This window comes from Cydia splendana, chromosome 19, assembly GCF_910591565.1.
Source record: "Cydia splendana chromosome 19, ilCydSple1.2, whole genome shotgun sequence".
Taxonomy (NCBI): Eukaryota; Metazoa; Arthropoda; class Insecta; order Lepidoptera; family Tortricidae; genus Cydia; species Cydia splendana.
Window position 1 is genome coordinate 12599554 of NC_085978.1, and position 17506 is coordinate 12617059.

Sequence of the window (17506 nt, forward strand, 5' to 3'; positions counted from 1 at the left end):
ATAACCCGACCGAATTACGTAGATTGTTTTTGGTATGTTGTCAGGAATGTTAAAACGTGTTTTTAATATTGTCGCTTTGCGCATGTTTTATCCCTCACGGAGGCACGCGTACAGCTCATCTATGTAATACTAGATCTATGTTTGTCTAAATCATGAATCTAGTATAACTGGATCAGGCATGAGGGGTGGGGGGCAATGACCGAAGGGGATAGTCTTATGTATCTTTCAGTAGGAGTAGCAGCGAAAGCGCTATTATTATTTGTCCTTGTCACAGACTCACATTTTTTTTATTCCTTACCGTTAATTAAGTATGGATTATGATGGGCAACATATAAACTCGACCAATCATGTCGCATTGCGTATGTTCTGTCCCTCACGGACGCACGCGTATAGCACATCTAAGCCCCCTCCTCACTCGTGCGCGAATCGCGGCGCGAAGCCGCGAACGTGAGTGTGGCGTCGATTTTCGCAGACAGCGAAATCGACTCCACACTCACGTTCGCGGCTTCACCCGCGATTCACGCGCATAGTCTGGAGGGGGCTTAATAGGATCCTACCATCTACCTAGGATCCTACCTCTGGCAAACCCAGTTCGCTGCTGCGTCTCTATCGCGCTGACCGTTCGAACTATAAAGAGGCAACTATGATTTGATATTAATGATATTATGCCGCATTTTAAAAGACTTAGGCCACTTTAACTTTAATTTAATTTATTTATTAAAAGACAACAATGGCCCATAATGGTTAGTAACAATTAATATTAAGGGATATGTAAAAAAAATATTACATGTGAAATGTAACACCTTCTTTTTGTAAATTTGATGTCCCCGACCTCTTTTTACAACAAAAAACCGAGCAATTAGGCATTTTTTCTGCTGCGGTGTTCACGCGCGAGTCTGGATTCGGTCTAATGTAAAATCCGAGCGCAACTAGTTTTATTACCCGCGCTAGATCAGTTGATCTTGCACCTAGACAGAGGGGAAATAGTGCGAATGCCGCCTCCCTTCCGTGTTGCTCGAAGGATACGATGCTATGCGGTGGAACGAAATAGCAATATAGGTTGCTCCAAAGTTGCTCTCTCTGTAGTTTCGATCAAAATGCCGTAATGTATCGGATATCGCATGCAGAGGGGCTACCGCGAAAACCGAAATTCGCAAATTGCGGGGATCTTTCTCTTTTACTCCAATGAAGGCGTAATTAGAGTGACAGAGAAAAATACCCGCAATTTGCGAACTTTGATTTTCACGGTTATAGCCCAGTTTGTAGCAAGGTCTATAGAGCCCTGGAGAACGGAATGAATGATTTGTAAAACTGTCAATGTCAAAACACAGAACCATTAAGAACCAATCAATAACATTGAATGATTTGAATGGAATTTGGCCAAATTAAACAATAGTCAGGTCAGGATAAAACAATTCTGTTTTACGAGAAAACTAATAAATATCTATCGTTAAACGCAGGAATCGCTTTACTGTTCCTTTCTTAATCATAAGTGCAACTTAAACGCACCGCGTAATTGAGTAGTCCCTTCCTTGATGTCTAAAACAAGTAGCAATGTCGCCTCGAAAACAGCCAAATAGTTTGTTTAAAATCTGCGTTAGAAACTGTATTAGTTTAATTAATTCTGCTTGTTATGTTATTGAAGCGAATAGTCCGGAGAATAATTTTCACGAATGCGAGGCTGAGGCGATCGCGCTGAAGTGCCAATTGATGTCGATGCTTCCAGCCAGGTGAGTCAGGATTTCAATTAAAAATAATGTCACGAAACTGCGGCTGTGCGGGAACGTATCACGTTACATTTACAGTACAAGCAATATTAGTGAAGGTCATTGATCTAATGAAACAAGATGGAAACAATACTTTGTTGCTACACAGACAGTTTTGTTTACTATTCTATGCACTATGCAGATTTGCAATGCCATTTTATTTAGAATGCTATTGTATGCAAATTTATTTTCTCCCAGTCTTAATGTTGGGTGTAAGTAATATTTACTTAAGCATGTGATTCCAAATCAGGCAATTAATATGTTCACTGCAGGATGGGGTTGAAAGAACCCATGCAAAGTATGCTTATTATGAGATTTATGAGCAGAGGTCGGCGGGGGTGAGCTATTTACCTTATAATTTGACATGTCTGACGTCATATTATAAGGCAAATAGCTAGTGTTGTGAGTAACACTCATTTCGAGGCTTAAAGACTCAAACCCTTAAGATTCTCGAGGCTTAACGCCTCAAAGGCGGCAAAGACGATTTCTTACATCCATATGCGTAAAAGCCATAAAATAAATAAGTACAATTCTCAAATATAGTCGAGTCTTCAAGACTTACGAGTCTTGACGCTCGAGTCTTTAAGCCTAATGAGTTTGACTACTTACTAGGTGTTAATGCAGTAAAATTTGAAGTAAATAATGATGCTTGTTGAGTATGTTCCATTATTATAACACAAGCCTTCCCCAAATAAAGACATCATGGTAACTTCTGCCAAGTTCTTTCTAATCCTAAAGAAAAGAAGTACAAATACATTGTGTAGTTACTGCAAGTAAAAAAAAATACCATGAAAACTTACTCGGAACAAGATTTGTCATTCATTAACAACTTTTCTTTTCCAGGTTATTTGATGTCCTCTGTTCTGAAAGAACATGCTGCCAATACCGCGGTGACCCTCGTGTTCAGCTTCACATTCTGACACACCCCAACCTCAGAGTCTTCCGTAAATGTGACCTAGATAACGGCATTCCTCAGGCGTTCTGGATAGACACCCTCCCAAACTTCAGCCGCATAGTTATCCTAGATCTCAAGTTCATTTGCACCGATGAAATACTTCAGGTTATCGGAGTCAATTGTCCGTTGCTAGAGGAAATAAATATTGTGTCAAGGGTTGATATTTGTAAGTCCCTCTTCAATGCTTCCGTACTGATCAGAAATGTCTCTGATGCGGGACTCCGCTCAATCGCAAACTTGAAACAGTTGAGGATTCTCGCCATGGATCCACCGAGAAATGAAAGGGCTAATCGTGTAGGTAGATGTGTATCTCAAGCTGGGATTATAATGCTGGTTAGCGAGCTTCCATATTTAGAGGAGTTAAGGATAGAATCTTGTGATATTGGGTCGACAATGATTGGTACAGTAGTGGACATTGGGCCTTTGAGTCTAAGGAAAATTAACTGCCATTTCGCATCAGCTGAAGGCATCAGGAAGTTGATTAAAATTTGTCCTCGTCTCAAGGAGTTGTCAGTGACACATTTGTCAGAGCATGACAAAGATGCTATATTGGAACAGATTTCAATTAGTGATTTAAGGTTAAATAGGTTAGATTTATCGTTTTTCTCCTATTCGGACTCAATGCAGCAGCTTCTACAGGTTAAAGGTGTTTACTTGACACATTTCTCATTATGGGAAATTGATCATTCGTTAACTTTAGATGCTGTATTGTCTTTGGGCACTTGCTGCCCTAATCTGTCATCCCTCTGTATAATGACACAATCCAAATGTTTAGTTATACCCCGATATTTCCGGCGTCCAAGCAAAATGTTCTGCGAACTCCGAAATTTCACGATAGGCAACGAAAACTTTAACATAGACCACATATTATCGTTTTTCCTTGAGTGCACTCAAAATTTGCAAAAACTAGTACTGAAATATCAAACTAAAATGAATGTGGATCAGACGCTGCTACATCTGTTAGAAAAAGGTAGTTTCAGAAATTTGCATTACCTCTGGTTAGATTGTACTTTAGAAGTATCTAAGTCTGTTGTGAAACAGATCATTCAAAGTTGTGAAAAATTGCAGATGTTCACAGTGGACTTTACAGAAGACATGAGCGAAGTTCACAGGTACATCAACGAGAATAACCTAGATTTGAAGTTAGGTAGCTATTGAGTATTTGTAATTATGTAGTTTATTTTATAATAAACTTTTTTTATGAAAAAGGTGGTTTTATTTATACAGCACATTTCCATTAGGTCCAATGTTATTAATGTTAACTATACCTACTGGTGACATTCTTTATAATCGGCGCACCTAAGAACCAAAATTTGACAGTTCAGATTTGACCCTTATTGATATCGTTTAACGGATAGCCTTAATGTCAATAGGTACATAACTGTTCAAAATAATGGTTCTCACATTGCGCTGACTATAAAAGTATTTAGGCGATAACTGATGCATTGCCGTGAAACACGGAGCCTAATACACCCGACTAGGCGGGTTCTGATTTTAGGCGCTTTTCGCTACATATGGGTTTTCCCGTAGTAGCTCGCGCTAGCAGTAAATGCGATCCCAATAAAAAAGAACAACGTCGTTTGTGTAAAATTATAATTTATTTAATCATAATTTCTCAAACATTTTATTTACAGATTTCATAATATTGATTTGATTATCATATTTTTAAAATTATGCTTTCGTATAAAGGCTGATCAACAAAGCACAACATAATTCTTATCTTACTTAAAAATTACTTCCACATCCATGTTTATAAAACACAATTTTTTCCTACATTGTAGGCAAATATCTTAGAGCATTTAGTAACTGGAGGACGCCTTGGCTGACATTTTCTGTACAAAACAGTCTGCCGATTTTTGCGAGGGAGGGGACGTCAAATGTATTGCTATTTCTACATTATTTGTACGTATACGTACAAATAGCCATGTCAGTCCATGCAAAAGTTTGCACAACTGCAAGTTTTCGGCAGAGGGGTAAGCTCCTAAAGGCGACTCCGGTTATTAAATGCTCTAAGGCAAATATCGATCTAAGTATTCCTATGTACAAACCTATATAAACGTACAGTCACTATCAGATATATTGAATCGGCCAAGGTGTTCACAAAGCCTCAGATTTCCATGACGTTAAAGTGCATGGTCAGATATTTTTGAGGACCTTGGCCTCTCCGATATATGTGATGACATACAGAAGCAAAGCAATTAAAAACAAATCGTCGGGTGACAAGCAAAACTCACTAAGTACTATCAAAAAATTTAAGTAACAATGCACTTTATTACACTTGTACCACGGTTTATTGTCCAATAATTTCGATGAAGTTAGTTAGTGACTTTTGCTTGTCACCCGACGAAATTATTGGGATTGATAACTGAAAAGTTACTTCAGGTATTTTATATCCTCTAACCGCCCATACGTCAAACCTTGCCAAGCAAAATGAAATTTTATTTTGTCAATACAAAGTTCAAATTAGAATGGAAATGGAACAGGAGACCTTTTTATAGGTCTCTGGGCGGCTAAAGGATATTAATTCTAATTATAGACAAAAGAATACTGAGACAGGTGCAATACATTGTAGTTGTTTTGATAGGTAAACTAGATGGCGTTGTACCGTCCTGCACATTAAATTACCTCCTTCTGAGGACTTTGAAAATTGACGCCTTACGAAATACTGGCTAGAGGTGGTGATAGACGGCTTAATAATGCATCTTGCCCCTTATCTCTACCCTAGTTTTAAGTGTTTAAGGGCCACTTGCACCATCCCACTAACCCGAGGTTAAGCAGTTAAACCATTAACTCGGTGTCAATTTGTACTGGTAACCATGGTAACTCCGGTTTTAACCGGTTAACCCCGGGTTAGTGGAATGGTGCCAGTGGCGCTAAGTAAGGCACTAACAGAGTGTAAAAGTTTTCAATTATTAACAAAAATATGAATCATCAGGACTGAAATAAACTGATTTTATTTTATTAAATTCTTAGGTTGTAGTCTGTCCAGCGCTGACGTTTGACAATACAGCTGCCTACCGAGATTCTATAAGAACAACTTGGCACACCCATCAAGTACAGTTGTCAAAACTACGCCTAGAGTTAGACTAAGAAAAGTCTGCAGCGATTTTGATAGCCCACGCAGTGCACGTGTTATTTACAAGTCATAATTTCATAGACGTATAAAATAACACGTGCACTGCGTGGGCTATCAAAATCGCTGCAGACTTTTCTTGGTCTAACTCTACAATATTTTGCACAATACTCAGCTCAGTAAATTCTACTTAAACCAACTTAACTACATTTCGTGTTCAAGCCGTGTCTCCGTGGTAGCTTATTCTACGAATTAATAGTTTCAGCGGAGACCTGGCTTAAAGTAGAAAAAAAAATACATTATTTAACACATTCACTGCCAGCGCAAGCTACGCGCTACGGGCGTAGCCAATGACACAGTTTTTACCGTTTCTAACGAAAAGCACCTAAGAACAGAGAAGCCGTCTAGAGGGTCGCTAGCAGTAAATGCGTTACTTAATTCATAATTTCGTATAAGTAATATTATTAACTACTTATTACCTAGTTCCCATTATTAATTATCTACAGCTTAGTTCACATTGTTTTTGACAGGCAACGCCACAGCCTTCACCATTGAATGTATAGAGCTCCATCAGGATATTTAGAAATTCAACCCCAAGAGGGTGAAAATGGAGTTGACCCCAAGAGGGTGAAAATGGAGTTGAAAGTTTAACGGCTTCTAATCCACCGAAGTCGCGGACGGAGGCTAGAACAATATTATAGAATTTATAGGTACAGTCAGCAAATTAATTAGCTTAGCACCTCTGCATATATTTTTATACCCCTGCATATAAGCTCAGATAATAGTTTTGCTGACTTTACCTGCACCAAAAAAGACCCATCGTTATTTTTTACTATGGTACGAACGAACATGGATGATGCAAAATTTGACCCATTGACACTTATAAAAGTATGAAATTTTGAAAGTAGGCACATAATAAACTTCTTCCTATGGTGTCTGTCAAGTAGGGACATTCATATTTATGTCACTATATCACAGAATAACTAATAGTACTACCGTACAGATAATTCACTCCTTCACAAAAGTCAGATTTAAGTATAAAATTATACCTATACTCGCCGCCTGCAATAAAATTGAAACTTATAACCGCGCACGAACGGTGAATCTTGTTTGCGCGAGCGCCACGTGACACGAGTATCGTGCGGTCGAGCGGCGCCCACTGCCATACGCCTGCCGCTCCGAGCGGCGCGCGGGCCAAATGTACCTAAACTGCGTAGTGACACCCCCCTGACTATATTACATTATTAGGTAGCATAAAAAAATATCACTAACACCCTCAAAAAGACGTTGTTCTGAAAAAAAAATCAACTATAATTATCATAGATATCTCTTCCCTTTCTTTTTTTAACCACCTAAAGGTCCCGGGAATCAAATCATCAGAAGCTAAATTTTGATTTTTGAGAAGACCTTTTTAAAATCCTCCGGGTAGAGATTAGTAACTAACCTAACCTAACCAGGACCCGTGCCACCTGGAGGCTTAGGATAAGGAAGGCCGACCCCAAATAGGGATAAAGGTCCAGGATGATGATGATGAGAAGACCTTTTTAAAGTCCTCCGGGTACCTTTTAGTATCTTCGACTAATATTGTACAGCATATTCACATGAACTTCTTCTTATAGTGTGTGTGTCAAGTAGCGCCGCTGTCGCCGGTGGCGGCCGCCTGCTATGGCTCCTCCTTAACGACGGCCTCCTTGTCGTGGTCGGTGTCGCCGTCGTAGAACTCGTTTTTAGGTTCGACCATCTTGTCGGACTCCTCTTGGCTGATGCGGATGTCGGGGTCCGGCTCATCCTTGATCTTGTAGTCTTCGGGGAAGAAGTCGCCTGGAACAGATCATTAGATATGTATATAATCGAATTTAAACTGTCGTGAGTCATACAAACTTAAGCAAACGGTCTAACTTACTTAATTTTAGTCACTCGCGCGACATGTTTCGGAGAGCGTAGCGCGATTGACTAAACTTGAGTTCAACCGTATATTTGTTTACTTACTGAAAAATACGGTTTAATTTACTTAATTTTAATCACTAGCGCGATATGTTTCGGAGAGCGTAGCGCAAGCGACTAAAATTAAGTGAGTTAAACCGTATTTAACCATAAGTGCACTTCGTTATAGCTTTTAAGTACTGCTTACTGTTGGAATAACCCCAATGTTATTGTAAATATTGTAATTACCTGGCACATGTGACATCTGGACGGCGGGCGAGTGCATGCACATCCTGAGATTGTCGTACGTGTACTTCGTTATAGCTTCTAAATATTGCTTGCTGTTGGCGTTGTTCGTACTGAAAGTAAAAACAAAATTATAGGTACAGGAAAACAGAAGCAAGACAACATCTACATTGGTACTGGGTCTTTTTTCTCTTCTGTTTGTTACCACTACATCTTATAAAACAAAGTCCCCCGCCGCGTCTGTCTGTTTGTGTTTCTATGTTTGTTCGTGATAAATTCATAAACTACTGAACGGGTTTTCATCCGGTTTTCACCTATCAATCGAGTGGTTCTTGAGGAAGGCTTAGGTGTATAATTTGTTAACCCGTGCGAAGCCGGGACGGGTCGCTATAGTGATATTATATAACTATAGAAAGATTATACTTATACATAAGGAGTACAAAAAATACTCCTACATTAATTTCATTACCTACAAATGAATCTGTTTAAATTGATTAAATTTCGCATACCATTCATCTTTGTTAGATTCGTTAAACATAAGCTTGTCTCTTAGCTCGTTAGCACGTGCACGTTACTCGCTTGCCTAATCGCTACTAAAGGCAACTTGTACAATTTGTACAAGGTAAGCGCTTCAATTTTGGAAACCAGGGAGCCAGTGTGAAAAAAATCCATCAGTTCAATTTGGTGTTCCAATTTAAGAAAACTTGATAAGTACCGCTGAGAAACCCCCACTAGCTAGCCAATCTAAGAGTCTGTCGTCTCATACCTGCTAATCTCTGGATGAAGCTGGAAGTCAGGCGCGAACAGTTCCAAGTATTCTGTCAGAGGGAGCTCGTTGGATATGTTCTCGTCAACCAGAAGGGAGGTCTCGTACGTCCAACAGCGAGCTACGTTTCGGAGTGTGTACCTGCAAAATACGTGTTATAGCAAGCCTGGCTCACTCCGCGATTTCGTCGCGTCGCTACAAATACATGCGGCCCACATCAATTTTGGTGTCTAGCCATAGTGGTTGCCGCGCACCGCTACGGAACGGGCGCTTGCTCGCGCTTGCGCCACCTAGCGGTGTTATCTCTCGTAATAGACGCGTTTTGTTAGAGTAAACCTTCTGTACCTAGTACTATAATTTATTCTGTGGTTATAGGTAGGGAGGGGTTGTTACCACTATCCTTTTTGAAACAAAATATGTCGTCGAATATCGGCAGATCGGCAATAATAAAATGTTGCTTTTGGTGGATCGGGATGACACAGTGGACGTAATTCCGCTTATATATATACGATGATATGGATCATAGAGAAATACAGTAAGAATAGAGTGCTCACTCCATCCATACATCAGTTTTGGTACCAAAACGACTACTTTTTATTTTCGTAGTCGACATCTAGCGTCGAGTAGCGGAATTATCAGTACCGCTACTCGATACTAGAACAACAATTTACAACTAATATTAGAAGCAGACGAATTGAAAATAGAGTTCCGGCTAGTCCGGTTATCTGAAAATTGTTGAGCATTAGACTTTTCGGTCGCCGCAACATCTATTGTCAAGTAGCAGTACTGATAATTCCGCTATAATTCCGCTACTCGATGCTAGATGTCGACTACGCAAATAATAGACGTTTTGGTAAATAAGCGTTTTCCAAAAAAAATTTACATTTCATTCATGTCTTCAAAATATTGACTTCTTGCGCTCATTTTACTCAGAATCATTTGTACATTCACGCCTTATACATGAAAAAAATGAGAGATACAAGAAGTCCATATTTTGAAGACATGAATGAAATGTAATTTTTTTTTGGAAAACGTTCAAATACCAAAACTGATGTATCACGTGAGCACTCTATGTACTTTTTTCTCTATTATATTAATGATGAATCTTACCCGCCACCACCAACAACTAGCGTAGGCACGTTCAAAGTCTTCACAAAGTTGACGCACTCCCCGTGGCCCTTAGTAGATAGAGAGAAGCACCCCAACCGGTCGCCTGCCAAAGAATCCGCACCGCACTGTAGCACGATGGCCGTAGGACGGTAGAACTCCATTACGCTGGAAATCACTGGTTTGAATACCTGGAAATAATATTTCTATATAGGGCTAGTAATAGGGCTAGTATAGCCACCAAGTGGATGCCGCAAAAGAAGCGCGGACGTGGCAGGCCCAGACGGAGATGGCGGGACGACTTAGACGCCTTCATCAGTGGCTGGCCGGAGAAGGCACTACAACGGGAGTTGTGGAAATCAGGGGGAGAGGCCTTTGCCCAGCAGTGGGACACTACAACAGGCTAATAAAAAAAAAATAGCAACTTAGATGGAATAGAAAACAAATAGAAAATTGGAATTGAACTGTGATGCTATTGAGAGAGAGAGCCATACACCATGCTATGGCCTATTTGCTAAATAAATGTTTGAGTATTTATCACTACACCTTATAAAACAAAGTCCCCCGCCGCGTCTGTCTGTTTGTATGTTTGTTCGCGATAAACTCAAAAACTACTGAACGGATTTTCATGCGGTTTCCACCTATCAATAGAGTGCTTCTTGAGGAAGGTTTAGGTGTACAATTTGTAAACCCGTGCGAGGCTGCGGCGGGTCGCTAGTTATTTATATTTTTAATCACTCGCTTCTTTGCGTCTTGATATCACGCGAACTGATCCTCATTGATTGACTAAAAATATTGTAAGTAATTTAAACCGTAAAATTAACATATCTATCAATTGGCAATTTCTGAAAATAGTACAGTTACATGGTAATTTTTTTAGATTTTCATTTTGTAGGTATAAAACTGCAATAATATGGCATTCCAGTGAAAAAATTAGACGGAGCAATTTTCCGGTCTAAGACACGCCAAAATATTTTATTTTATTAATATTGGTATTTCTGCTGGGATATATTTTTTGATATTTCATATATTGTTGCAATACGTTCAAAAACTCACCATAACATAACTCTGATCATCAATCCCTTCCTTCAGCGGCACATTCACCGAGTAATACCTCCCACTCTCAGCCCCGATCTCATACATGTCTCCGGTCCCAGGGAAAAAGTAGTTCCCATACTTATGGAAGCTGACGGTCATCACTCGGTCAGTCAGGTAGAATGCCTCCTGAACTCCGTCTCCGTGGTGGACGTCTATGTCAATGTATAGTACTCTAGGATGGTATTTTAGGAGCTCTAATATTGCTATGACTATGTCATTTACGTAGCAGAATCCTGAATTAATTAAAAGATAGGTCAGTAAAGGTTTGAAAACTAAATATCATTGAGAACTCGAGAACAATTAAAATGTGTCTCTTTGTACGGAAACTATACATTAATTTGAAATTGTCATTGAAATATTTGCAATAGAAGAAGTAGAAAGAAATACAAGAAATAGGTACTGAAATTGGTGTGATTAGGCAGAATTTGACAAAGATATACCTATGCTTCTTATTGTAAGTACCTACGTACTTCAAATATTTTAAGTTTATAATTTTAAACTCATTTATGTCATTTTCAAGCAAAAGGTGCCATATTGTCGCTCTGAAATTTCATTCTTATAGTAAGCAACAATGTGGTACTTTTTACTTGAAAATGTCAAAAGGTGTAGGTCTTCTGAAGGGTGAAGTAACAAATAGCAGGGTTAAGGTAAGTAATTAAGCAAGTAGCAGCATTAAGGAAAAGCTAACCCATATTCATAAAACTTTACAGGCCTGATTTAGTTAAATGATGTTTTATCCCTTCCTTACAAATACATAAGTCAAAATGACAGATAAGGACAAACGATTATTAGCTAATTGACGTTTCTAGCATGTTTATGAATAAGGGGAATTCTCTGTATGTGTAAAAATGTGACTTACCAGAGGGTTCAAACTTCTTAGCATGATGAAGACCACCGGACCAGTTAATGGCAATGTCACAGGCATTATTGTTAAGCTTCATAGCACCTTCTAGAGATGCGCCTGTGTACATGGAGCAGAAATCAAACAGCCCGTCAAAGACTGGGCAGTCGTCTCCAACATTGTAGTGGAGCAAGTCTTTTGAATAGCCTGGAATAAAAGTAAAATATTTAATAAAACTTAATGTTAATATATCATACATTTTAATAAAGATATGTATTTTCTTTTTTAATTGTGGGGCATGCAATCTATAAATTGTATAGGTATACAGATGTCTATCACAATGAAAAATTTTACTGTGATCAACTCTTAACAATTATAAAACTGACTCCAATTTAGAACTTTGTTAAGAAATTGACAGTGTCACCAGACTGGGTGGAATCATAAAGTCACCCCATAAGTAAAAAAATTCTAAGTAGTTCCATCATAAGTTATATAACAAATAAAACGCCTGGCATTGTTATATTTGAATTAAATACATAATTAGCTATTATATCACACCAAACACAGAGCTCTATAAATAGCACACCTTCAATTGATTTTACAACCACTTTGTTGCCCATCCACTCCCACACCCACCGCTAGACAGCTGCCAGGCGCCCAGATTAATTAATAATGATAGTATGGCATACTAACTAGAGGGATTTCGTTACTCTATAAATTGCATACCTATTTCCGTGGCTAGCTCTCCCTCTATCATATTATTTATAAAAATCGGACCCCCGAATAAACTAATTGGTGACCCCTGTATAGTGCATTTTATTTCCATACAGCTACTTGTGTGTATAACGACCTCATGTGGTCGCAACCCTGTCATGAGGAATCGAGGAAGAATTGTGTTGTATGTAAACAATACTCACTCTGTATATTTTGCGGCGTAACATTGGACAGGAACTCTATGTAGTCCTCACTGTGAAACCGGCACATGTCATGCGCACTTGCCCTATACGGCTTGTATACCTGCATTTTCTTATGCAGGCCGTACTTCAACACCAAACTATGCGTAACAGAAAGTCTGTGGGGCTTCATAGGGTGCCCCGGCCCATAGTGGAAGTTCCCCACGTCCGCATTGTAGAAATAAGCAACCCTACGGCTACTCATATCGGATAAATAAATACGTACTCCTTCAAAATCAAAATAATGCCAAGAACTAATGCGATCACTACTAAGCGTTTGGTTAGATGGATGTCACCTAGCATGCTTCAGGTATTTTTAGATTTGACATTTTAATACTTAATTGATAGAATATTAATTGTTTAGAGCTGTTATTTATTTGTAATTGCAGCAAAATAACTGCACTGCACAATCCTGCCTACATGACATGACAGCCATGACAGAACAGATAAAGTAGACAAAACATCATCATTCAGTTGCGTTCACATTTCAAATTACAAAAAATCTATTCCCTAGCTGTGAGTTGTAAGGTCTATGGAGCCCTTAATATATTGAAAGCCATAGCACACTACCGCACCGAACCAAGGTTGCGATGCGATGCGGTAGTGTGTTATGAAAATTTGGTTCGTTTCATTCATTCTTTCATTACGTCTAGTTTGTCTATATATCTAACTGTCAACCAAGTTGTCAACTTGCCGGTAAAGACGGCGTGTATTATAAGTTAATTTTCAGTTAATTTTGCTTTCTATTCTCGCTATACGAGGAATTCCTGCGCTAAACGCTAAAACCAACAAACAGTAGTAAGTATACTTTTAAATACGGGTACTAAAATACAACGACTGTCCAATATTCTGAACAGCTGGCTAAATTTATTTCGTATTGGAACTTAAGACAAACTATACGCTATCTATCTTGGGTAAATTATCATAGGTATTACGTAACGCTTGCAGTTTGCAAGTCATTCATCTACATTACCTTTAGTACAACAGTGACTGTTTACCTTACACCTTGCTTTGTACGCTGATTGTCGAAATTTACAATTTTAAAAATTTCTACCCACATACCGTAGGTACACATTATAATTAAGTGTTTCATGGCAGATTTTTACCAATTTAAGTCTACACAATTTCCAAGATAAAACCTACCATACTCTTGCCACCCTAATAAACACTGTTACCTATATCACAAATAAATAAAAATTCTCAGTTTTATTATAAATCTTCAGCAAAAATTTGTAAATTTTAGATTTCAAAGTTGAGCACAGGACTAGGATGAGGTTTTAAACTATACTACTCTGGCTTAATTATATGAATTCTACAAAAGACGAGCCCCAAAAAGTTTGTAGGAATTCTGTAACAAAAGTACTAAAATAGTAAAGAAGTGTAATTATAGGTCACACCAAATTAAATAATTGTAGAAACAAGTGCTTATGGAACTTGAGTTTCATCGGTATCCTATCGTCCGGTGTCTTGCCAATAGGTTTAAAGTAGTTTCCAAGGTTCTTAGAATTCGTTTTTTGAAGAACCCCATACTGTAGTTTCTCAAGAAAATTAAAGATCAATCCCCCAGTTAGAAGTAAGCGTCTGTCCCTAAAACATAACATTAGCAAAGATAAAGGTGTGATGTTGACGGAGAAATTTCAAATGAATGAATGAAAACATTTGTTTCAAGTAACTATGGACTCATACAACTTTTTAGTAGACTCATCATCATAATAACGTAATATGTAAGTTGTGCTAGGGTAGAATAATGTAAAAACTATGGTCTAGCTAGGTTTCTAAATATGTAGATATTATTCATTAGGAAATTACAAATAAGGAGCAGAGAATAGTTTCCAGTGTTGCACAACACAATGTTTTTATTCTTAGCCTTATCATATTTGTTAACCTTGAAGTAACTGATAACAGTTTATTGCATAATCAGAATAAAAGTTTCTTTTCTTTGCCTATTGTAGATTATAGTATCCCACTGCTGGGTAAAAGGCCTCTCGCCTTGATCTCCACATATAATGAAAACATGTTTGAACATAATGTAAAACAATCTTCAACCTGCAATTATTATAATTATTACTTAACCCCACTAACCCTTTAACAGTCAAGATTTGTATTATTTTTTCATATAAGTACGTGTTTCAAGCCTAATCGGCTCCTTAAAATACTAAAAATTCTGCATAAGATTAAAATACAAAAAGATGATCTTATAGGGTGCTAATTTTTACCATATAATATCTAAGTGTACCCTAAAACCTTATCACACAAAAGTACATATATTATGACCCTTTTAAAACTCTATAAATAGTCACCTTATCACACATTTTGCAAATTAAAGAACAATAAATATCCATTAGTTATCACAGTATTGTTTTAAACTTTACTCCTTAAAAAAATATGCTATAGTCCATACGTAAAAACTATAGTTCGTTTTTTTAGCATTAGAAAAAGACTACGCGATTTTGACATGTCTTTTAATTGAAAAGCCCTTTTAAAAATCGGTAACTATTACTTATAGACCGCGAGCCACGAACAGATTTCCATGACCAATCGCCTCCCGGGCGATAACTCGTATATTGGTTAACGGCTATGTATGATGATCCCTCATAGAAGTCAGCTGCCGCTCCTTTGGTGGGTTGAGTAATGGCAGCCACAGAAATATGTAAAAAAATAAAATAAATTGTGTCATCGCCTCCCATTTGATACTTTGTCAGAAGATAGTTTAGATGCTATTTTAAATTAAAAAAAACCGTCAGCCGGTTGTATAGCGGTGGAAAGACCGTCAGCTACTTGCATAAACATGTAAAAAATAAGCGCTGTACCTTTTTATTATAGTAATAACTAATTCATGAAACTTTGCATGTAGGATTTCATCAGGCAATTCAATAAACGCCTTACGGATTTGCAGACATAAATGGTAGGAGCGTATTTTTTACATGTTTATGCAAGTAACGTCATCTAAACTATCATCTGACTAAGTATCAATCGGGAGGAGATGACAGAAAAAAAAAATGTTTTACATGTTCATGTGATCAACTGACTGTCTTTCCACCGCGATACAAACGGCTGACTATTTTTTTAATTCATGATAGCATCTAAACTATCTTTTGACAAGGTATCAAGCGGGAGGAGTTGACTGACGATATTTGCTTCTGGCCCGCGGTCTATTATGAAAGCTAAAGAATGTAAATAATCGTATATGATTCATAATTGTTACATATTTGCCGTGACTTATTTTTCGAAAGTGTTTTGCAATAAAAAGACACGTCAAGATTGTTTACCTTTTTTCTAATGCTAAAAAAAGAACTAAAGTTCAAAATTTGAACTTGAACAGTGACTTAAAGCTCCGTAAAACTTACAGCTAAAAATATTCCATTCATGAATCGGGAAGTGTAGCTAAAAAGTTTTTTTTGTTTCTCCATGTAGAACCCAAATTTCAATAAAATGCAACTCCCTCCCTGCCTGTTTATACGGTTTTTAGAGTTTCGTACCCAAAGGGTAAAAACGGACCCTATTACGGCTATTACTAAGACTCCACTGTCCGTCTGTCTGTCATCAGGCTGTATCTCATGAACCGTTATAGCCAGACAGTTAAACTTTTGACAGTATGTATTTCTGTTGCCGCTAACAACAAATACTAAAAAGTACGGAACCCTCTGTGGGCGAGTCCGATTCGCACTACTCCGGTTTTTCTCTACGGCGATCAGACAGACAATGCAGTCATCAGCATGCAGTAGTCAGACTAAACAATGAGTGACAATGGCCCTAACCGCTCGCATCGACTCTCGACCGACGCCCACCTGTAAGCTGAAAGCGTAATGATCAAAACTACATGCGGGCACACAAGTGCTTCAAGAGCGTTTCTTTAATTTTTTGCCATTTTTATATATTGTGACCTTTTTTGCCACTTTTGTGTTATTTCTACTCAGAATCACGAGCTCTTTCGATCCTAATGGGATAAAAAAATGTCCCAGAGTTTTTTCCTATTGTGTTACCATTTCCCCATATACTTTGTATGGCGGTAACAAAAAGGAAAGTTTGAAAAATGTATGGAAATTTTAGGACACTTTTTCTCTCCTATAAGGATGAAAAGGGCTCGCGATCCTGACTAGAAATAACACAAAATGTCAAAAAAGGTCACGATATATAAAAAGGGCAAATATAAAAGAAACGCTCTCAACGTTTTCATTTGGCTTACCGAAAAAAGTCCCATTTAGGCTCTCATAAAATGGAATATCCCGACAAAAATATATTTTCCACAATGTCCATCCAGAGAGGAATGGGGACTACGTAAACTACGTTTGTATGGTGAACTGGTCGTACCTATACAGCAACAGGGACCCTACCGCGATAACCGAAATTCGCAAATTGCGAAGATCGACTCATCCGCCATTTTGAAAAAAAAATCTATTTAATCACCGAACCTGCTCACAAAACTTCACGAGAATCGGTTGAGAATTGCAATTTGCGACCTTTCACAGGTCACATCCGGACGAAAGTATTTTCGCCCAAACTGAAAAGGAGACCTTCGCTAACGCTCGGTCAACAAATAACGTATCAGTTACATATATGTTTCTGCAGTTATTAGGATATAAATAAAAAAAAAACCGGGCAAGTGCGAGTCGGACTCGCGCACGAAGGGTTCCGTACCATAATGCAAAAAAAGGCAAAAAAAAAACGGTCACCCATCCAAGTACTGACCCCGCCCGACGTTGCTTAACTTCGGTAAAAAATCACGTTTGTTGTATGGGAGCCCCACTTAAATCTTTATTTTATTCTGGTTTTAGTAT

General features: G+C 38.2%; 2 protein-coding genes and 1 long non-coding RNA gene across 4 annotated transcripts in view; 1 reads left to right on the forward strand and 2 right to left on the reverse strand.

Annotated features, from left to right (window-relative positions):
* Window positions 1–17506, reverse strand: part of LOC134800123 (uncharacterized) — a 202404-nt gene that overhangs the window by 95517 nt on the left and 89381 nt on the right. The window lies entirely within an intron of this gene.
* Window positions 1380–3929, forward strand: LOC134800020 (uncharacterized). Its single transcript, XM_063772458.1, has 2 exons — window positions 1380–1730; window positions 2610–3929. The coding sequence occupies exons 1-2, from the start codon at window positions 1555–1557 to the stop codon at window positions 3877–3879; spliced, it is 1446 nt and encodes a 481-aa protein (XP_063628528.1). The 5' UTR covers window positions 1380–1554; the 3' UTR covers window positions 3880–3929.
* Window positions 5976–13153, reverse strand: LOC134800021 (histone deacetylase 3). 2 transcript variants are annotated; one of them, XR_010145498.1, is made up of 8 exons: window positions 12693–13153; window positions 11794–11982; window positions 10893–11167; window positions 9840–10027; window positions 8730–8870; window positions 7967–8076; window positions 7396–7615; window positions 5976–6478 (listed from the first exon to the last, which is right to left on the reverse strand). XR_010145498.1 is itself a non-coding variant. In XM_063772459.1 (7 exons), exons 1-7 carry the CDS (start codon window positions 12931–12933, stop codon window positions 7458–7460), a joined length of 1302 nt encoding a protein of 433 aa, XP_063628529.1. In that variant the 5' UTR covers window positions 12934–13153; the 3' UTR covers window positions 7228–7457. The 2 variants fall into 2 exon arrangements, 1 of the variants encoding a protein (XP_063628529.1); XM_063772459.1 differs by lacking the exon at window positions 5976–6478 and having other exon boundaries at window positions 7228–7615.

What these genes read in the sequence shown, in the direction of transcription:
- LOC134800020 (XM_063772458.1), top strand. Translation starts at nt 1,555, where the DNA reads ATGTCGCCTCGAAAACAGCCAAATAGTTTGTTTAAAATCTGCGTTAGA. An exon ending in ATGTCGATGCTTCCAGCCAG is followed by an intron (nt 1,731 to 2,609) that starts GTGAGTCAGGAT and finishes TTTCTTTTCCAG; the next exon opens with GTTATTTGATGTCCTCTGTT.
- LOC134800021 (XM_063772459.1), bottom strand. Translation starts at nt 12,933, where the DNA reads ATGAGTAGCCGTAGGGTTGCTTATTTCTACAATGCGGACGTGGGGAAC. An exon ending in CTTCATCCAGAGATTAGCAG is followed by an intron (nt 8,077 to 8,729) that starts GTATGAGACGAC and finishes TTTTACTTTCAG; the next exon opens with TACGAACAACGCCAACAGCA. An exon ending in CCAGATGTCACATGTGCCAG is followed by an intron (nt 7,616 to 7,966) that starts GTAATTACAATA and finishes GATCTGTTCCAG; the next exon opens with GCGACTTCTTCCCCGAAGAC.